This window comes from Coffea eugenioides, chromosome 2 (assembly GCF_003713205.1).
Source record: "Coffea eugenioides isolate CCC68of chromosome 2, Ceug_1.0, whole genome shotgun sequence".
NCBI lineage: Eukaryota > Viridiplantae > Streptophyta > Magnoliopsida > Gentianales > Rubiaceae > Coffea > Coffea eugenioides.
This window is the reverse complement of record NC_040036.1, coordinates 61,465,456-61,487,517: the sequence shown is the minus strand read 5'-3', so window position 1 is coordinate 61,487,517 and position 22,062 is coordinate 61,465,456. Positions and strand designations below refer to the sequence as shown.

The 22,062-nt window shown below is 34.7% G+C and overlaps 1 protein-coding gene across 1 annotated transcript; it reads left to right on the top strand.

Annotated features, from left to right (window-relative positions):
* The first annotated feature begins 2,255 nt into the window (after positions 1 to 2,255).
* On the top strand, positions 2,256 to 21,809 carry LOC113760002 (Fanconi anemia group D2 protein homolog). The gene is made up of 31 exons (XM_027302580.1): positions 2,256 to 2,611; positions 3,671 to 4,130; positions 4,244 to 4,498; positions 4,603 to 4,815; positions 4,954 to 5,085; positions 5,179 to 5,308; positions 5,380 to 5,426; positions 5,504 to 5,605; positions 5,768 to 5,869; positions 7,548 to 7,687; positions 7,772 to 7,866; positions 7,963 to 8,041; positions 8,968 to 9,019; positions 9,093 to 9,173; positions 10,059 to 10,154; positions 10,257 to 10,360; positions 13,276 to 13,744; positions 16,269 to 16,304; positions 16,486 to 16,690; positions 16,776 to 16,909; positions 17,059 to 17,239; positions 17,330 to 17,559; positions 17,677 to 17,772; positions 19,809 to 19,895; positions 19,977 to 20,009; positions 20,114 to 20,248; positions 20,329 to 20,389; positions 20,462 to 20,517; positions 20,615 to 20,671; positions 20,762 to 20,879; positions 21,345 to 21,809. Exons 1-31 carry the CDS (start codon positions 2,256 to 2,258, stop codon positions 21,479 to 21,481), a joined length of 4,479 nt encoding a protein of 1,492 aa, XP_027158381.1. The 3' UTR covers positions 21,482 to 21,809.
* Positions 21,810 to 22,062: the final 253 nt, after the last annotated feature.

Below are 22,062 nucleotides of genomic sequence, written 5' to 3'. Positions count from 1 at the left end.
ACAAGTGAGGTACAATCATATAAATATTTTTTATTTTGTCAATATGAATATATTAACCATGGTCGACTGTAAAATGTCCCAAAAATGAGATATATTTTATTCCAGCAAAAACGAATCAAATGTATTCTAAATAATTATGTATTAATAGGATTATTTTTTCAAATTGTAGGAAAACAAAATAATTGAGATTAAGTAATTATTGACTGATAAAAAGGGAAAGTGTACCTGTGACCAATCTATGAATGTTGACTTGATCACACTAAGTACACTTTCTTATTTTCATTTTTTGAAATTAAGCTTTGGGTGCTTACAATTTTTCAAAAAGAGATGCATATTTTAGAAACCCTTAAAAAATCTATACAAAGCCTTAACCTTTTGTACATTATAAACAATATAGAGCAGATTGATCAAGCGTTTATGCGTCCTTTTGTAATCAATTGAATATTATAATACGTAGTAAGCGTTCTAATATGTAATAAAATCAACATACTTCAAATTTTCTCATCTAATAATAAAGGAAAATTACCTTATAAATTTGACACATTTCCCGAATAGATAATTTTGTAATCATATGAAAAAACTTTTTTTTTTTGGGATTACTTGTAATTTACAATTGTAGATTCCATACTCTATTTGATGACCAATCAAGAAAATTTTTAAACCCATGCTTGGTAGAACAAAAACTAAGATGAAGTTAGATTAAGCTTACATATTGGGGGACTTAAATCCAAAACCTCTAACTCTTAAGTCAAATTAGAGCAAAGCTTCATTAAAATGAATAACTAAATGATTTATGACTGATGCTATTATCGATCCAATAAGACATAGTATTTTTAGGACTTCATAGAAAATTACCAATTTTTAGGTAATATATCCAAATAAGGAGTTTCTCAAGTGCATTATAAAGTAATTATGCATTTGAAAAAAAAAAGCATTATCTTAAGTATGGATGCACTATATTATTGGTTCAAAACAACCTAAGAGAGTAGGTGAATTAGATTGATAAATATTAGCGATTTTAAAGAAATTAAAAGAAGTAGCAAACAAGTAACTCAAATTAATGAAAAATTATGCCATTCAAAAAATGAACAATTACGCACACTAAAAAAGTACAAGCTCAAAGTAATTCATAGCAAATAAGGCAATCTAATGAACATAACATTTGTTTCAAAGTACAAGCTCAAAAATCTTGCTAATTTTGTTTCTGTAAGTTTAGTCAAAACACATTTAGAACTTCTAAGAAATTCTTACATAAGAATTAGAGAATTGGCTCTATTCTTTTAAGGCTATCCGTCAGTCATTATAAGTTCCCTTTTTTCTTATTGTTCCTTTGCTTTTAGTAAAAATCCAATAGTTTGGATAGTGTATTATTTGAAATAATTACTGTAACACTTTTTGTGATGTGATGTATGTGAGATAAAAAGTAGTTGGGAATATAAAAAGGTAGGTTGAGAAATGTGTTTGTGATGTAAGCGAAATATTATTTGGGATAATTTTGGTATCCAAACATTCCTCGTTTTCTGTCTTACCTTTACTCCATTTTTCTCAATCTATTGATTAGTTGATTTAGAAGAAACTAAGAGAAACATGATCCAGCAATTCAACCATGCACTTATAAGTTAAAATCAATAATCATTAATTCATCCGCTTCAATGAATTCCTCCTTTTATTAGATTTAATAACTACGACGTTGAACCCTTATTGATTCTTTACACTTATTTGTTTTTCTCTACATAACTTCCGATTCTTTCTTGTCTTGATTTTCAAAATTGGTGCTTGCAACAATGTCTCTAAAATGCCTTTCTTATTCTTAAATGGCTTTTAAATTTAATCATAATAATCATTTGTTCTTTCTTTTGTGTCCTCATTTTAATTCTAAAACCACCTCAGGTTATTAGAACATGACACTCGCATAATCTTCTCCCACAAAAAAGTGACCAAAAAAACAGAATCGGATCAACGTGCTACATTTCAAGTATATCGGTGACCCAAATGTATCATTTTTTTAATATGAGGGACTAAAAAATTACGTGAGCGACCATTTGTCTACTACTCATCTTCTTACTTTTGGTTTTCAAACTTCAATCTCTAAAATTTTGGCGCCTCATTTCTTCTTCATTTCTTTCAATTCCCTCTCCCCTCCCAACCACCACTACTCCCTCCGCCGTCACCACCACGGTCGCCGCCAGCAGAAGTAAAAATCGTACAAAAGTCAACGAATTCATTAGTTAATTATACTTCAATCTACCGATAAAATGGTTCTTTCCCGCAAACGGCACCACAATTCGAACAATTCCTTCGTTCCACCTTACGCCCAACCCCCAAACTCCAAAGTCCCCAAATCAACCGCCGCCGCCGCCTCCAACGTTCGCCGGCAAACAGTCAATGACAGCGTTTCATCGTCTTCTTCAGTTGTTGTTAAGTTTGTTTCTGTTCTTGCCGACGCTGGTTGCACTTTAATTAACCCTACCGGTCCTCCTTGTCTCCCCTCTGACCTTCTCAAGCTCCGCCTCCACCTTCAACGCCGCTTTTCTGATGACTCTGCTCTTCGTGCTGATTTTCTGAGTGGTCTCTCTTCTTACATCAATGTTTCATCTGATAATCTTCGCCGGTAAAGCACTTTTCTCTTCTTCCAGTTTTGTAAGAGTTCCATTTTCTTCTCTTCTCTCTGTTTATTTCCTTTCTGTCAGTTTGTATGTGGATTCTACACTAATGAATCTGGTATAAACCAGATTTAGCATTGCTTAAAATTATTCAGGCTCGGTTCTTACTTGGCTCCGTCAGGATAAAATTCCAACATAATTCAAGTTACTTCCCCTAGCTGGACTCTGTAAAAGTTCATTTGAGTTCGGCCTGAAAAATAAACAAGCCAAACTTTGTTAAAATATTCAAATCAGCTTGAGCACTATAGTGTTTGCACTCTTATTTAAGATACTTAATGTTATGTGATTTTAGACGATTTTTGCGGCTGGCTAGTTTATCATTCTGGAAGGTTCTTATGATTTATACTAAAATTATTATTTTGAATAATCCATTTCAACTTTTCTGTCCATGTAAATGAAAATAATTAGGTTAAACTGTACACAAGTACAATGTTAATGGGCAATTTTTCACAAATTGGTTTTGGAGGTGTCATAGTTATAAGATTTTGACATTTTGAGAAAGAATTAGTCTTTAAAGAAATAACTCATGAAATGTTAAAGGTGGATAAAGAGCTCAGCTGCTTAACTTTCTCAATGCATTACTGAGATGAACAATCTATTGCTCAAATTGGACCATAGTGTAGAGGAATGACAAGTGGATGAACAGATAAAGGAAATCATAATGGCTGCGTATTCTGTCCTTAGATGAAGAAGATGCCGGAGAACTTAGTGCCCATTTTACTTACTCATGATATTCGTTTTGAGATCCAATTTATAAGTTGCAAACCATAAACCTTCTTGTCTCTAGATACTGTCAAATGACAAAGAAATTGATGCATCAGTAGACTATATATGCCTTTTGATATTCTAATTCTCGTGTCTAGTGTGTTGAATCAGTTTAGTTAGAGAATTTTTTTTTAAATGTTTTCAACCTGAAGTCTAGTATGTTTATGGTACTAGTCAACAAATACAAAAGACTCTGCATACTTCTTTTGTCAACTAAATCTGATAAACTTCCAAAATAACAGGGTTTTACTGCCTTCACATTGTGAAAGCAACGGCTCTCTGAAAAGTGAAAGCCTAATGCGAGTATTATTGCTGGTTGAAGCGATCCAATTACATGTTCAAAATATATTGCTTGAGAAACTTCCTGAATTTTTTGACCTGGGCTTTCATGATCGTACCTCTGGATCATCATCCTTGCGTCTTGATGAGGATATAGCTCGGTTGATCCTCAACCAGTTCCGGTGGCTTGACTTTCTTGTGGATTCTCAGGCATTTACTGAAAAACTGTTGCAAGTTTTATCCATTTGTCCCCTTCACTTGAAGAAAGAGATTATTGGGTCTTTGCCTGAGGTTATTGGGGTTCAGCATAACAAAGTTGTGGTTGATTCACTTCTTCAGATGCTCCATGAAGATTCTTCTATCATTGTTCCTGTGCTTGATACTTTCTCCAACATCAACTTAGATGATTTATTGCAAGATCAGGTTGTATTTTTTTTCTTATATGCCCAGGAGAATTAGAGTTTCTAGTTTATATTTGGATTGCCGTTGGTTACTAGTCTTTATTTATGACGTGTTGGTTCTCGAATTTTCTGAAGGTGACTGCAGTAGCATTGTCTTGCATTCGCACGGTTGAGGTGGAAGATATGCCTTACCTTCTCAGATTCTTATTACTATCTGCTACACCAAAGAATGCTCGGCGAATAATATCAAAGATTCGGGAACAGCTAAAATTTCTTGGTTTGTCAACTGTTATGGCTACGCAGCACAGTAAACTCAAAGGGAAAGTTGTTGCAAATAATGCAGATGCTTTAGTTCTTGATGCATTGAAATCAAGTATTAGATTTAAAAATGTAGGTTTCACTTGTATATAGGTCTACAGATATAGCCATATGTTACTGTTCTTCCTTGATTACAAATCATTGCAGTTTGTAAATTGATTTTCCTCTACTTGCAGATGCTTTGCGAAGAGATTTTGAAAGTACTGCAAAGCGTTGAGAAAGTGCAGGATCATAAGATGATTGACATGTGGTTTTTTGTACTCGTATATATGAATTGTGAGGCATTGCAGAAAAGTGTTCTGAAGTTACTTAAGAAAAAAATCATTGAAGGTTGTATTGAAGAAGCTATGTTTTATCAGTGCATACATGGGAATAAGGATTTGGTGCAGGTATACTGTCCTAACCATTTTTAATTTTTTTAAAGTCTGTAGAATGAAGCTTTATCTTAATTTTATTGATGTGTATTGCTTCAATAGGATCAGTTCTAAAGTTGTCTTCTAACTTGTCAGTGTTGTATCGTATATCAGGATTATCTCCCCATTTTTCTGTCTATATCTGAGTACTTAACATCATGCAAAGAAAAGACACTGAGGGAGTTCAGCAATCACATGTATACATGTTTGTTTGAGGAGCTTCATGATACTTATTCAAGACAGGAAGTGAGTATCCTTTATCTTTGGATGTTTAACATTTTGATAGGAGAACAGAAGGGTTTTGTAACACTAGGTTTATTGGTACTGCTTATTGTAAAGATTTTAGGAGCTTTAGCGTCCCATGTAGGCTCTGGGATCAGTCTTGAAGTGAATACTGCTTTGGAAGCCATGCTTAAGCTGACCTCCAAGCATCCGGAGGAATTGGTTCAGCTTGCTTCTCACCTAACTGGTACGAATCTCTCATGCATTTACAAGTACATGACTACAGTTTTATTTAATTTATACATCTTTATTACTCAGGTATCTTGGATTACTTGGAGAGCTTCAATACTGAAAGCCTGCACAAGGTTACCATTCTAATTTTTCAGACTACTTTCGACATTTCTTTTGGTGCTTGTTTTAATATGTACCCCTCATTCTGCAGGTCTATGAAGTTTTCAGTCTTCTTGCTCTTTCAGCTCAATCTTGTTCAGATTCATGTGGATCTTCTATCAAGAACGAACTTCTAATGATCATAAGAAAGCAGGTGAAAATGAATAGCCTTTTTAAATACGCAATCTATATCTTCAAAGTGGCCTATGTCTTTTTCTTTTGTGTAAATAATTTTCTGTGTTTCATTTTCCTATTTGTTTTTATTTTTTGTTTTTGTTTTTGAGATTGTCTTCTAATTATCCTTTTAATTAATTAGGTGAACCATGTTGATCTTTCTTACAAGAGAATGGGTCTTATTGGAACATTGAAGGTAGTTTCGCTTCTGGGGGATGGAACTAGTCCTTCTCCATCTCAGGTAGTGTTGCACTACTTTCAGTTCCAAACTACATTTCCAGAGAAAATAATCACAGGAATCCAATTATCTAATTCTCAGTCATGGTAATGTCTAATGACCAGTGATTCAGGATATATTTTTTTCATTTTCCGTATATGGTTCTACTTTAACCAGCAAGCTCTTCTGATTCCCAACACCTGTTTCTATCTCACTGAGTACAAGTTGAACAAGTATATGGAGTTAGCCAAGCTAAACTCTGAAAACTGCATTGCTTGATCTGACTTCCCGTGTGCAACAGTAAAAACAGGTTTTTTACTTGTAGCTTTGTGATTATGTGAGACTTGAACCTTAAATTCAGAGGGTTAACTGTTTTATGCTGATTATGTTCTATTGGATGCTCAACCACTTAATTATACATTGAATGTCGAAACAGTTGGGGTAGAAAAGAAAAATGATTTGAGAGTTGCAAAGATCATTCACATTCAGAAATAGAAAGAGAGACACAGAAATGTAGGGTAGAAAGAAGAGAGGGAGGGAGGGGAGGGGAGAAAAGAATGATAAGATTAAATTACTTAACAAAATAGGGAATGGAAAATGGCTGCATCCATAGTCTTAAAAGCATGAATTGCTGAGGGATAATTATACATATTAATAAACTAACCCTTGACATTGATCACATAAGCAGAGTTTGATTGAGATGGTGTTGGACGGAAAAGAGATGAAGCAACCTTTTAAAGACACATGGGGCAGAAAATGGTGAAAATGAGGAATGATAATAGATTGTATAACAATTGAATGTCTTTTGATTGTCGGGCTTGGTGTGTGCAAAGATGAATGTTACTGAATAAAGCTTTTAGATATGCATTGATGCTTACTTGTGTTCCGTGTTGATTAATTGTGTTCCATGTTGATTAGCTTCCATAAGTTGTCAGTGAGTCTTCTTTGCATGGTTTACCATGTTTCTTGGTCCTTTGGTTTCTTATGATTCAAACATGGCTCCAATGGTCTAATGTTACATGGTCATTGTTCTCCATATTGCCAGCAGCATCTGATTAAGCAACTACATCTGACCAATGACCCAACTTAAAGACTTTATATGGGCTTAGTATACTGTTCATTTGGGTAAGATCGCCAGCTAAAACAATAACTGAGCTATCTGCACTTGAATATTACATGGACTTGGTTACAGGTGTCAGATATGGGCACATGTCTTGGCATCCCATATGTTAATTTTGTAAGATTAGGGCATGCCAACATTGCAAAAGACCTGGACATGCGGACATCGTTGTGTCTTTTCTTTGTCAATTTCATGCAACATTTTAAGTATATATCATGACTATTACAACTTACATCATCTTTGCTCATGCTTCGCATCATCTTTGCACATGGAAATACTGCATATTAGAAAAGGAAATAGAAGAAACTCAATTATTTTTTGACAATAAACTCACTCAAACACAGGTTTTGTACTAAAAACAAGCTTTGCGCCCTTTTTTCCCTTCCATTTTTCTTCTTGTTGGGTACATCACCTTTGGCATGTTAGGAACTTTAGATGAAGTGTTGGACAATGATATGATACCAGTACCAGTTTTGTGTCATGTCCACCACCTTGTTTCTTTCTTGACTTTCTTGGTTATCAAAAGTCATCCCTATTTAAGTTCTAAGATGATCCATATTCCCCTTAAATTTTTTGTTACAGAAGTCAAATTATGAGGAAGCTCTTGAACTCTTGGAAACATCTTTTGAATCATGCAAGCAGTTGCCCTTACCACTGATCTTATTTTATGAAGAATTGGCTGCTACCATGCAAAACAGGATGCTTCATCCAGCAATCATAGAATGGTGAATTGCATAAAAGAACTAGAAGTTGTAGCTTGTGAGGTTAACAGTCTATTATATATGAATCTATTTATTCTTGATTTGTAGGATAGGCAAACATGTAGGAGAGTTTGAATCAAAATTCTTATCTGATCTAGATGGTGGTGAATTACCTTCCAAAGGCTCGTATTGTGGTTTGGAAGGTAAATTTCTGTGGAGAATCTAGATATGCTCTGATGGCTTTAGAATTAGGAATCGTGCAAGTTATCAAAAGCTTTTCCCTTTCATTCTTGATGCAGGGGAACTTTGGATGAACCTTGATGGAGATATATCTCCTGTATGCCTGAATATTTTGCCGCTTATTTCCTCTTCATTAAGGTATTTTCCACTATTTTCGTTGCATATATGGTTTTTTAAGTTTCTAGATTCAGGATTCTGTTAGGAAAATTAATGACTGAATGTGCCAGATTGAAGTTGTCCATCATCCATTACTATTATCCAGAGTCTGAAACCATAAACTTCTAAACCGAGCTAACATTTTTCAACTGCTTGCACTGAGCAACTAGGAAACAACTTAGAAATAGTAGAGAGGAAACTAAGGTAGGTTACTAATGCTTTACTGCAACATAGATTGACCTTTGGGCAAGATTGCTAGATGTTGTGGGTGTGCTATGCTTTGCTTAGTGACCTTGAAGTGATACCACCTTTTTATTTCTCTCTGGAATTATGTATTGTTACAGTCGTTTTGTTTTGAATGGAACTCAGCAGATAGAATATGTAAAGTTAGTTATCTTCTTTTGTCGCTCTGAGTGAAAGCTTGATGTGTGCGTGTTCATGCTCTAGAAGTGAACCTCTGGAAGAGGCAAGGGAAAGGAGTGCTGGGTCATGATGCTTCTGGCAGTTCCAAGACAATATATGGAAAAGAAGATCAACTGATTTATGTATGCTATCTATATAAGTGTTAGAAACATTTGGTTTGCCAATGAAAGATGTGTTATAATTTAGAATAATAGTAGGTTGGTTTTGGCTGGTGTAGATATAAAAAGAGATGTTGAGAAACAACCTTGAGATCTTCACTTTGGCCATTTCTAACAGCTCTGACTTTTCCCCTGTTCCTCTGCATAATCTGGACTTGGAGGATTATTGACCTGAATAAACCCTATATTTGTAGTGGATTAAAAACAATTTTTAATGCATATCCTTCAATCCTCAAGTTTGCCTTGAATCTCAGCATCAATTCGTACACCTATTCTAGAGTATGTTATGCTATAGAGTCACTTTAATTTTTATTATTCGGTCTGCAGGTCCCCATCTCCATTACAGATTCTTCCTGCTTACTTTGTCTTACTTTCTGCTGTAAGTGGATTGGTTTCTATCTTTCTTTGGAAAGAAGCCAAAATTTTGTTTTCTGATGTCAATCATTTGGTAGATTGAGAGTCTGGTAAACCAAGGATCTCTTGGAGGCATTGACGCACTTTTGGGTTGCCCTTTACATCTTCCATCTTCTAAGGTAAGCTGAGTCTTTGGATCCATTCACATTTACCTGCCTTGCTTGGGAAATTATACCATCATATACTGCAAATCTGAGAATATCAGAAAAAATTTGGCAAATAGTTCCATCCTTCGTGTCAAATTTTGGTCCAACTCCAGTTTGCTTTATGCATATGTGGACAATTATTTTGCAATTGTGATGTAACTATAAGCCAAAGAAGTACATCCATTAGAGAAGAAAAAGATGTTTTAAATTTTTGTTTTAAAAGTTCGGATAGTTTGTATAGTCAATAATAGTTCAATACAAGTAAAAAGCTATGTGATCTTGCTTATTTTATTTTGTGCTTTTGACTTGTTTAGCTGCACAATGTTCCTGTTTTAACATTAAGGGACTGATTGTGATGATTTTAACAGTTTATCTCACGATCCAGTTTATATTTCCCTAAAACAGAGATTTTCTCAGCAGCTACACAGAACTAGGATTGTCAGATTCCTATAGGATGTGATGTAAAACAATGCTGCCCCCCTTCCTGTAGAGGATTAGATTTTTACATCTTAGTGCTGCATAGGTGAAGATGCTAATTTAGTTACTAAACACCTATTTTAGGTTAGAGTTAATATTGGTCCTTGTGTTCTTGAACGAATTTTAGGCCAATAAAAAGACAGATTAAAAAGATTGAGGAGTGATTATCCTAAGAATCCAACTATTTAAGCTGTTTATTCTCATTTGCATCACAAAGTATCAAACTAGGAGGCTTTTTTTCTATGTTTGCATCCACACATATGTCTCCAGTGAACTGTCATGTGTTTGATGACATCCTGTCAAATCCTGTCAGTTATTTGGTGACATATGTCCTAGCTGCTTACTAATTGTCTGTATCTTTTGGTATTTTGTCTGTATCAGTATCTTTCCGACTCCATGTGGCAGTCGTTGAGTGGGAAGCAAAAGCAGACTATCATTCTCTGTCTTTATTATGCTGCTAATTGGATACGGGAACTCGTAAGTGTCAAAATTTGTCTCTTTTAAACAAAATTGTTGGGTTATTGTAAACAGTCATACTATAATTTGTTTAATTTCTAACATTTCTCCTATGTTCTATAGCTCAATGCATTTTGTTCTCAAGTTACTGAAAATTTTGACTCCATAAGTCAAGCAACAAAGGAGGAGATTACTCTTAAGCTAGTGAAACGCTTAAGAAACCTTATGTATGTTTTCGTGGACCCTTTTCAAATTTTTTGTATATAATTTCTATTTTACATCCTTTTCCGTACAATTTTTTGGTAGTAACTAATGATAGGTTTCTCTGCCAAACTCTCTTTTTCAAGCCCTAGTGGAACGTGAAATAAACTCATAAATGACTACTTGTATTTTGCAAGTCCATCCATATACAGTCACTTAGATACACTACTTGTGTCTAAGTAGTCCAGTAATAGAGCAACTTACAAAATCCTGATGACAGATTGGGCAAGACATTCATTTCCTTGTTTCCCAGTGATAATACTTTTACACATATATTAAGATTTTTCGCGTCATTTAAAAATCATAAAGTCACTATGAAGCCTTTAAGAAGGATTTGATGAACTATTCAGTTAATTAGTCAAATTCATTCGATCTTGCAAAATGATATGGCCTATTTCCTCTTGTTGGAAAAGGGAACTTAGTCAAATTCATTCAATCTTGCAAAATGATATGGCCTATTTCCTCTGAAAAAGAGAAGTTAGTCTGGATCCATATTCTGTAGGATACCTTGTGCACTGTAAGATGGTTATCCTTCGTCAAATAATTTCCTATTTTTACTGGGAGGATCCTATATACGTGTTTGGGAGAATATTCTTCATGCAGAAACCAAAATAGCTTTAAAAATCACATTCAAGTTCTTAAGAAATATATCGAATAGCAAAAAAAATCTGACTATTTTGTCTATCGTTCTTGCTGCTATAGACACCAAGTTTAAGAAGCTGTCATATTCGCTATAAAGAAAAAGAAAAAATGAAAACTAAACTTTAGTTCTTAAGGCCCCAGTTAGGTATTCTACATTATAAAGGACAAAGTTTTAGATCTTTATAGTTTTATATAAAACAGGACAAAGTGTCTTAAAGTTGTAGATCCTTTTGCAGGGAAGACTACCTATTGTTGTTTGTCTTGCTTAGGGCCATAGTAAGTTGAGGATAATGTACAAGTCAAATACTTTCTATTGACAAGACTCCAAACACCAAATTCTCTTGGATACTCTAGTCAATTCATACTGAAAAGAGAGATTTATATAAATTAGGCATGTATATAAAAATACCATTGCAAGTAAATTAGAAGATATAATGCCTCTATGGAAGTAATTCACACAAATCATGTTTCAGTAGATACTACTTGGGATATACTATAGATGCAGGTCCAAACAGACGAGTATACATCCTTGTAAATACTTGAACATGTATTTTTTTTTTCAAGGTTCACTGAACACAAACTTTATTTGACGAATAACATGTAATAAATTTAAAATATATTATTTAGCACTTAACATGTAATAAACCTTGAAGTATAACTGATCAGACTTCATTGAAAAGGACATCTATAATATGTATACAAACATATGTGTTAGGTGCACAACACATGGACACGGACGCACTTTATGGTTTAATGTTATTTTTTAAACCTAGTTACTTCTTGTTGGTGCTGCCATTTGGCAACTGTTTGACTTTATGTGCTAATTTACTTGTTAACGATTCGAGTCTATTGACTTTTACAAGTGCACTGTGTCACATTGATGCCCTACATTGGCATCATGGGTCATGTTAAATTCTTAAATTTCAACATGATTTTCCATGGCTCTTCCCAGTGCTAAACCAAGTTGTCCCTGTTTTTCTTCTGTTCACTCATTGGGTGCTTCAGAAAGACTAAATTTGAGAAACAGAGATATTATAATTGACCCTTGCAAACAGATCTTATCGAAGAGAGATCCGGGTTTGGATGAGTATTAAAGAAAGCCTTTGGTAAATCATTTTAATATTCTAGAACTCCCAAATAGTTTAGTTGACAAGACTGCTAGGTTTTATCAGCTTTTTGATTCTGACCACAAAACCTTGATGTAGAAGACCTTCTCCCTTTGACCAAATTATTATTCAGAAAACCTGAAGCAGTAAGAATATCTTTTTCAGCATAATCACATGCCTCATAAGCTTACATATCATATAATTACATTATAGACCTGTCAAGCCTTCAATAGTCTATGGTTCCAATTGAGCTTGTAAAACTGAAAACTGTGTTCGGATATGAGGTTTTTATCAGTTGTTAGTTTTGTGTATATGTTGTATATTGTAGGCAAAGCTACTGAAAACACTATTGTTAATTAAAAAATTGCAACTAAGATTGTAACTGGTTAAGCGAAGTTGTGCAGAATAATCTTGATGTGTTTCTTCCCTTGGGTGTTTTGGGAGAGTAATTTTGTCATTGTATCAGATCCTGGGAAATGAAACAAGAACAGGAAAGCTATCCAAGTTACAGAGATTTTTTTTTTTTTCCGGGTCACTTCTTCTTTTGACCAAGGATTACGGTTGAAAAATGAACTAAGTCATTGAATGTTCAAATAGTTCAGCTTGATAAGAGCTCATTGAAGCTTGGTTCACTAACTAATCAAGCTAAACATGAACAAGACTTAGCTTCGTTAAAGGTTAAAGCTTGGCTCAATGAGCATAAAACTTGAAAAGTAAAGCTCCAGCTAGGTACTTCAGCTAAGACTGGAGCTCGGCTCGATAATGCTCATTGAGTTTGGCCCGAAAACTAAACAAGGCAAGTCTGGAAGCAATTTCAATCTTGTTAAAATAAACAAACAAGTTTGATCACTATGCTGTTCACTCGTTTACAACTCTATGAAGGACAGATGACAGATCCAGGTCGGATACATTGTAAGAAACAACATGTGTGAAGCTATTAAAAGAATTTGCACAGGCATGCATACATGCTCACTCGTATTTGTCCACTGTTGATTTAACATGTACTTATGTGAGCATTTTAAACAAACCCATCATTAACTATCTATTGAATTGCTTTTTGTGATAATTCTTTTGATAAGTGAGGATTGTGCTGTGATGACATTATGGTGCAATTCTAACAAGTGTGCTTGCAGATTCCTGGAGAGTTTGATAAATGAGTCTCTCAAACAGTATCCCCTATGCTTGCCAGAGCTCTACCCTTGTATGGAGACCCTATCTTCAAGCCAATATCAAATGGGAGATTTGGAAAAGAAAAGTGAGCTTATTCAAGAAAATAGAAGTGTCTCTCAGAAAAGCAAGAGAAATATCAGAAAAACGTCAAAAGTCTCAAAGTCTTCAACTGTGGATGATAAACTGAAGCAGCCAACAATCATCGAAATGCTGAAAAAAGCAGGCAGCATAACAAGCCAAGAAATACTGAATGAGGATTCCTCTGGTAAGATGCCAAAGGGCAGTATGTGCGAGGATGGCAAAAAGGATGCACCTGATTCCGATATCATACGAATTGTAGAAATTTTTGAAGCTGTGAAGAAGGTAGAAGCACAAAAACACAAATTCAGGCCTATTCGAGTTCATTGCTATTCCATCTTAGCATTTAAAAAGGTATGGACATTTGTCTACTTTAGTTGTAAAAATTGGTGCATTGGTCACTTTATTCTATTTAACTGGACATCTCAATCATTTTGGTAAGTTGGATTAAGAATGAGACTAATTGAAGGCAGTAGAAGGCTCAGGAAAGATTGACATAATGGGGAACTTGATTAGATATCACGTCAGTTTTGTGGACTATCTAATGGTTAAGTTTATCAACTTTTGAAAATGGGTTGTGATATACATGTTATGCTGTTAGTGTGAGTTGTATTGTTCTTCAGGAAATTACCTTTACACTTAGATCTGAAAAGTCTACAAATAATCGATAAAAATCTTTATTTCATTGAGTTGATTAATGAAATATTCTATATTGTGTGGTTGCCTCTGTTTGTCCTCTTTTGCTTTCTTGAGATCACCTCCATTCTCTCTTACCTTGCTCTTGGCCTGTTTCACAAAAGTTGATTTTGATAGATATATTTCAATTGACTTCAGAACTTCAATCGATTTTACATGTTTTTCGTGTTCCTGAGATATTCTTTTATGATTCTAGAGGAGAGGACAACTAAAACTTACACAACTGTGGGTGTCTGCATGCAAATTCTTTTCAATCAAAGAGTTCTTTATTTATTAATTTTTTGATATCAAAAGCTCAAAAACTCTTGTTTTCTTTAAGGACTGTCATAGTTTTGTTACTATGAGGATTAAAGGCATTTAAGGAAGTAGCTTTTAGGTGTATGTATAGGCCCATAAGTTCTCTGACCAACAGTAATTAAAATTCCTTTTGAACTTTCGTTCCAAGCTTTAGCTTTGTCAAATGATTTGTCATACATGTTTTGTTTTCAGAAAAATAGACATCACACAAGCAAAACAAAGTCTGTACTGCGAGTGAAACTCTATATCTTTGAGATTCCTAGTTTTGTGTTGCTTTAAATTGGTTTTCTTTTCCAATTTAACCATTTAAGCAATGCCTCTGATGTTTCTTTAGTCATTCATTGTTGTAAGGGAGAGATAATCATGTTGTATATTTGTGAAAACAAAATCAGTTGTCACCTTCTTACCCAATATTAATTTTGTACTAGATTGCATCCATTTTGAAATCTTTTTGGCAAATAAGTTTTATCCTTTCCTTAAAACACATATACACCAGTCAAAGTACAATAATCATAAAATGAAAGAATAACTTATAAACACAATATTACGTTCCTACAGGTTTTAAATTGACTGTACAGATAAGTAAAACATACAACTGCTGGATGGTTTGTCATTTAAATATATATACCTGTGAATGGTTTCATTCCATGCTCTTTTTTGAAGTAGAAATTGTTAAATATAAGCCAGCTCTAGCTTTCTTTTATGCTAGAATCTGTCTGGCAAGATCTCTCTTTCGCTTTCTAACTCTTATTACAATTTTTTCTTTTGTATTAATGTTAAAATTTGCTCTGGGAAACACATTACATCATGCCTTTTTACAAAAAATTCTACTTCAAGGAGAGTAAATTACTGTTTTTTTAAGCAATTTTTAGAGAAGTTAAACAATTAAGAGTTGGATCATTGTAACTTGGGAAATGGAAACGAATTTATTTTTGACCCAGAAGAAGTGGTTCCAGAGGTTGCTTTTTTCTTTTCATGTGTTTATATTTAATTGTATATTTTTGGTTCAGTGGTGGTGATACTGGAATATTCTATTCAGCGGTGTTGTTTGATCAGGTTGAAAGCTTGAGATATATCTCAGAACTCATGGAGTCCTTAAGGGTAGAGGCAGTAACTACATTTACTGCTGACTGGAAATAGGGCAAATATTTTCAGATTGTCATGTGTTGTAACTGTCCATCAGAAATCTTCCTCTGCATGTCCATTGCTGCTAATGTGTTTGTAATAAGATCTATGGCCAGCTAATCTTAACGGAGGTGAAAAATGGATTTTGTGAGCTTCTTCTAGACAATTCAGTGATATTGATTATAATCCAGATTATGAAGTATTTTTAGATGATCCTGCCTCATAGGTGAGAGAGAAGCTTTCATTACCTAACCCACTGAGTAAGTTGAATTAGATAGAAAATTTTAGTGGACTTGTCACCCAGGTCATTGTGTTGCTCTCGGATCATGTGAGGATATGAAAGTTGCTATAACCTTCCGTTAGCAAGTGTCTTTGGTACTTGCAGTTACTTTACGTATATGTATTTCAGTTATATACTTTGTTTGGTAGATGCAAATGTTTAAAAAGATGGTTCAATCTATATTTCAACTTTCCAGTCCTGGAAGTAATGCAGGAATTTGGAGTTGCAAACAATACTCTTGTTTATAGTGATTGATATAATTGGATCAAACTTTTTCATGACAACATAAAAATATTATGTAAGTATCGTACTAAAAGTACCTTTATAGTCCTCATTTGCAGTTTTTGGACTTTTTCATATTCTCTTTGTTACAGTTGGGAGATGCAAAGATCTCTACGATTGGTTCTGGCATGTATCTTAATTACTTAATGATAGTCAGAAGTGGATCTGATGAGTTATTTATTTGGTCCCTATATGCAGAATCAAGAACTTTGCTGCAGTGATCCTTCTGCTGAGGTATCTCTAACTTTGGATTATAGATGAGTTTTTTGGTTTCGGAGTAGTTTTTTGATGTAGCAGATATCATGATCTGCTGCAAGTAACCACATTTTGTCTGTGGCACAACACCCTTTATAATTCTTTGCACTTTCTACTTTGGTTTATTACATTTGCATCTGATATCCTTTTTATGTTCTAGTTACCTCTTCACCTGTATCTGTTAAGAGACCTTAACCAAAAGCTGGACTACTTTAGTCCTCTGAGCAAACAAATTTCTCTTCAATGGATGAGTCTACACCCTGGTTTCAGTGAGATGAAAGGAGCTGAATTCTTAAACCAGCTTCGTCCACTATTTCCATTTTTTAAAGGAAATCTGGATTGTGCCATTAGTGGTCTTAAAGAAGGTAGTAGAGCAGAGCATCATTCATTAGTTAAATTTGAAACAAATTTCCTTTCATGTCCTTTAAAGCTTATAAAGAATAATTGCAGGGGTTGAAGTTTGTCAATATCATTGGAAAGATTATTCGACTTTGGCAGGAAACCCAAGCATAGTTAAAATGGTTGTTTCCAAATCATTGGTTTACAGCTTTGTCTTTGTTGAGACACTCTGTTGCTTTGGCAAGGTATTCCGCCCTTCTTATAATTCCCTTGTCTGCCAGACCTATGTGAGGATTGAGATAAGGAAAATAGTTTATGCTTGTATTTGCGTCCCCTTCTTTCCCAAAAGGGTGAATTTTAACTAAAAGCTTTGTTCTTTGTTTTCTAAATGCAGATACTAAATCTTACAAATATTCTGAATGATAAAACTGCTCTTTCAGACCTTCTTGAAGCATTCCAGTCAATTAACATGCCAGAGTCTTTCTTTCAAGGCATGCAACTCATTCCTGCAACAGGAAGTATAGATTACCTATACTGTGGTACATATTATTTCCTGGAAGGGGTCTTTGATGCAGGTATGCTACTCTGAGTTATTAGTTTGTGGTGCAGATGTTTGTCTACTTTGTCAAAGTTATGAGGTTAACTATGATAAATGTTTCCTGCAGCAAGGACCATCTCATATAAGCTGGCTTCAGAAGTGGTTGTGGCCTTGGAGTCTGTAACTATTTCCATCCAAAAGTTCCTCGATAAATCTGTAAGTGGGAGAGCAAAAGGAATTGACCCTGGATCTACTAAAGAACTCCTCATTTTCCTGAGAAACAGATTGGGAGCTTCTGCACAGAAACTTTTGTTTCAGAAGCGTGATGATATAATTGACAAAAGTTCAAAAATTAAAGTATGTAGAATTCATTTTTGTAGTGCTGATTGTGGATAGGTGTTAGATTGATTTCTTTTGATGTGATAAGATATGCTTTAGGGAAGCAAATGTTGATTCTTTTCCTGATATATGCAGGGACATATAGTTCAGAAGGTACTCCACATTTATTTGGAAAATTGTCAATCTACTTCTGATTCACTAAATGAGTTGGCTTGCTCTATCTTGCCTCAGGTTTGTTTATTTCCAAGTAACTTTCCTTGTTTATGTTTTCGTCCCTTTTATACAAGCTTCACTAGGATTAAAAGTATTAACTATTTGCTGAATGCTTGTCATGCACACCTGATTAAAGCTAATTCATACCATCTGGTTGGTGTATCCTATTTTTCTTTGACTACTTCTGGTCCAAACTAAAGATTCACTCATTTACTTTCTCGAACATGTGCACTTTGTTTTTGGGTCAATCAAAAACCTGGGTAGTTTATAATCCTGAAAAATAAAATGTGACCACGTGGCAGGACATGTTCTCAATGCTCTTGTTGTGCACAAAGGAGAGGTTTCGATGTCGTAGATGATTTGGCTTGATTCCTCTACATTGAAATATATCTGAACAAAATAGTTCCATGCTTTATGGCATCTGTCTCAACTGTTATTAATTGTCTCACTGTTCATGAAGGTTAAATTTTGGATTATGCTTAAATAAGAATTCATCGAACGGTACTTTTTAGAGAAGTCAAGTTCCATCAATCGAATGAAAGCTGTCAGCTGCTGATGCACTAACCAAGTGTATATGCTTGACAATATTTTTTAGAGAAGTCTTTCCTACAAACATAAATTACCTCTATATTCCCTGTTTTGGTAAATCGGCTAGTCTTTGCATAACTAGGAAGGAGTAGCAGGTCACAATCCGAGTAGTCCAATTTGTAAAGTACGACAGCTTAATTTTCTGATGATGGTTTTGGGCTTCAAAATCCATACTCTGAGAAAGGATAGAAATTCTCTCTTTTCCAGATTCTAACCAGACTCAAAATATCTGCCCTGGTTGTTACTCTACGAGTGAGCCATCTTCAGTTAGTAAGACATCAATACTTGGGTTGAACAAATTTTAAGATGGAGTGCTGCTTTTGTTATACCCTTTGGTACAATTAATATGTTTAGCTTTACTGTTCCACCAAATCATTTATGGGTCTAAACAGGATGGTGGTATTGGTGTCTGACCACGGTGTACCTTATAGGCTTTTCAGTATTGGTTGGGTTTGGTCTTTCTATTTTCTTTTATGTGGTCCTAAGTCCAGATTACGAGTCACTATACCAGAAGAGAAGCCTGGAGCACGGTTAAATGAGACTCTCATATATAAGACGAAATCCAGCATTATTCCTTTTGGTCTTTTTTAACTTAGAAGGCTACACCCTGGAAAGGATAATAAAAGGAACTAATTGGATTTGTTTGCTGGATCCGGTGTTTAATGCCAAAATATTCTTTGAATCAAAGAGTTATGCCAAATTGCAATACAAAGAGTATTAACTTGTATTAGGTAGGAGTATTCCTTGATTTGCTGTTGCTGGATTGTTAAATATTAGGGCTTTCTTCTAATCAGAACAAATTCTGATAAATTAGTGGCAATCGGTAAAGACCTCCCCAGATTTTTCAATGCTGTTCATTTCATTTAATCACATTCATTGGCAGATGGAGTTTTTTTTTCCCGAGAATTTAGCTTGTATAAAAAGTTTATTAAATGGTACAGGTTCACTCATAATAGGCTTAAGTTGCTATGAGTTGGTCTTTCCCTTTCTACAGATTCTCTTCTGGTCATTTCTGAATAGTTACCTTATCTACTTTGTCTATTTTCCAAACAGCTAAGGATGCTGTCGTAGTTTGGATTATTATGCCTGGATGCTCATACACTAGCTCTCTTGCTCTTTGTATTGCTGTCAGATTTTGTTACTTTTGTTAAAGTGTTATATTAGAAAGTCAACTATGTAGTAGGGTAAACCTTGGTTCCAACTACTTTTGCCTATCAAGTACTCAGAGTAATTAATTCTTTGTTCTATGCCAACTAAGGGGAGCTGATAACATTTTGGTCAAGAAGAGACATGGATGTGTACTTCTGTTGAACATCTTTCATGTACAAGTGTCGTTCTATTTAGACAGTTTTGACTCTTTCTCTCTCTCTCTCTCTCTTCTTGTTTTGTGCTGTTAAAACTTACAAGCAAAGCTTTCTTGGCGTGTAATGATGCCAGTGTGAGTGGTATTTTGCTTTTTGCAATAGGTAACTTCACAAAGAACTGCAGTTGAAGATGATCAGGAGTTGCCTACTCTCTCTCCTTCAACTTTTGTTTCTTGGTACCGAGTCATGGTGAGGAATTACCACTTTTCTGCTTTCTGTGACTCCTCATTCTTGTAGTCATTGGTAACACAGGATAATGTAATCATGCAGCATGAAGAGAACCTGGCTGTAATAAATAAGTTGGTGAGTTTCATAGTTGATTTTCATTTTATAGATACAATGGTGGGTGAATCTACCATTTACTTTTCAATGCTTTAAAGTCTGTTTTAATTGTTTCACTTTCTTAGACTAAGGAGGTTGCCTGGTTAGAGAAGCCTCGAGCTGCTGCTAAAGTTGAAAATGTAGAAAAACTCCTGGACAGACTACAACAGTCTGTAAATGTGGTTGTATCTTTAGTTAATATGTGCAGGACCCATGATAAGGTGATTGCTATATATCTACGATTTGATCAACTTTTTTCCTGGATGAAGCAGCCAAGATTGATAAATAAGATGATATACAGGTTAGCGTGCATGGAATGGCTGTCAAGTATGGAGGAAAGTTTGTAGATTCATTCCTAAAAGGTACTTGTCTGCCACTTAAATTCAAGGTGATGCAACCGCTTAAGAGACTCTAGTTAATTGGGTTTTCTCCAGTTTTTGGCTTTCTTCAGGCCCAGTTTCAAATGCACAATGAGCAGATAATTAGCATGGTAAGATGAGTTGATTGATTTATGGCTTAAACCAAATGAGCATCCATAAGATCAGAGTCCAGAATTACTTTTGTTGGGTTACTGCATTTTTTATCAGGTTAAGGAGCTCCAGAAAGCAACAAGAACCATACAGACATTGTGCTCTGAAGCAAAGGTTTGCACATTTCATTGTTCTTTAGTGAGAATGCATACTACTTCATCTAGACATAATGAGTCATAACCTGCAATGCTTCTCTCATGGAAGGTGTCAAAACAAACAGCTATCACCAGTAAAATTCCTGCTACAAAGAGATCAATGGAGAGGTTCTTATTTCATGTGAAGGCTCTTCTTCACGGTACAAGTGAATGCACCTTTTGGATGGGTATGCAAGCTCCTCTTAACCTCTAGAAATTAATGTTAATGGACACTGGATTATTAATTGTTCAGGTTTTCATATTATTGCCTTGTGTGCAAGTTCAGTGTTTACCTTTGTTTAGACACTCTTGCTTTCCTTGATATTAATGGAGATTGATCCGTCTTTTACCTTGAAGGCTTGAAGTAATGGTCCAAATGAAAATTTTTCATGTTTAAAAGCAACCACTTTCAACTCTTGAATCAAATATCGTGCTTCATAGAATCATATTGCTGTGCAATACTCAAATAGGGTGTTATTTGGAAGGATCTCATGATACGAGTGATAACTACATCCATGGAGTATATAAGTTAATGTAGTTGAGATTTTTCCTCAATTAGACCTATTCTTTGAGAGTAGTTTGAGGGATCTTAATTAGATAACTGTACTCCCATTGGCAAATACTTAGTAAATCGTGTGATATATGTTTTGCAGGCAATCTTAAGCATAAAAATTTGATGGGACATGTTGTCAGCTCGCAAGCATACGTGGATGATCAAAATGAAAATATTCAATCAAAAGCCAGTGAAGTGAATGTTGCGGATGAACCAATGAACGTTGCTTGTGAATGAACATGAAAGGAGCATAATGGAGGAAAGGCAGAGAGGAGTTAGTTCAAAAGATTTTTTTCCTCGCTTTGAATAAATAATGAAGCAACCCATGGTTTTTTAACCATTCCTCTCAGTGAGTGTTTTTCCATACCGGTGAACATTCATGATGTTGCAAATATAGTTAGTTGTGCAAGTCCTGCCCAAGTAATGAGCAGGCAACATAGACATGAAATGATTAGCCACAGATGGAAAACCTTTGAGTAAATGCATTGTTGATGGATAGCTGTATATTCTATACTGAAGTTACATACAAACTTTTGAGTAAATGCATTGTTGATGGAAAACCTAAATTATGAGATTTTCAAGTTTTGCCCCTTATATATGATTTTTATATAAAGGAACATGTCAATGTAGTTGCAATGCATGCTTAAAAAGCCTTTTCTTTTAATTGTGCTATGTTACTTGCTGTGTAATATTGTGAAATGCATGAAATAGAAATTTTTTTCCTCAGTTATGAGATAAATCTTTTTTGCACATTTTATTAGCATCCAAAAACAAAGCAAAGATGATACCAATTTCATCCTACATTCCCATTCTTTAAA

Excerpts from the sequence above, each read along its gene's own strand:
- LOC113760002 (XM_027302580.1), top strand. The coding sequence starts at position 2,256 with ATGGTTCTTTCCCGCAAACGGCACCACAATTCGAACAATTCCTTCGTT. Across the intron at positions 5,309-5,379 it reads GCTTGCTTCTCACCTAACTG|GTATCTTGGATTACTTGGAG; the intron begins GTACGAATCTCT and ends TTTATTACTCAG. Across the intron at positions 19,896-19,976 it reads TTTCTTGGTACCGAGTCATG|CATGAAGAGAACCTGGCTGT; the intron begins GTGAGGAATTAC and ends GTAATCATGCAG.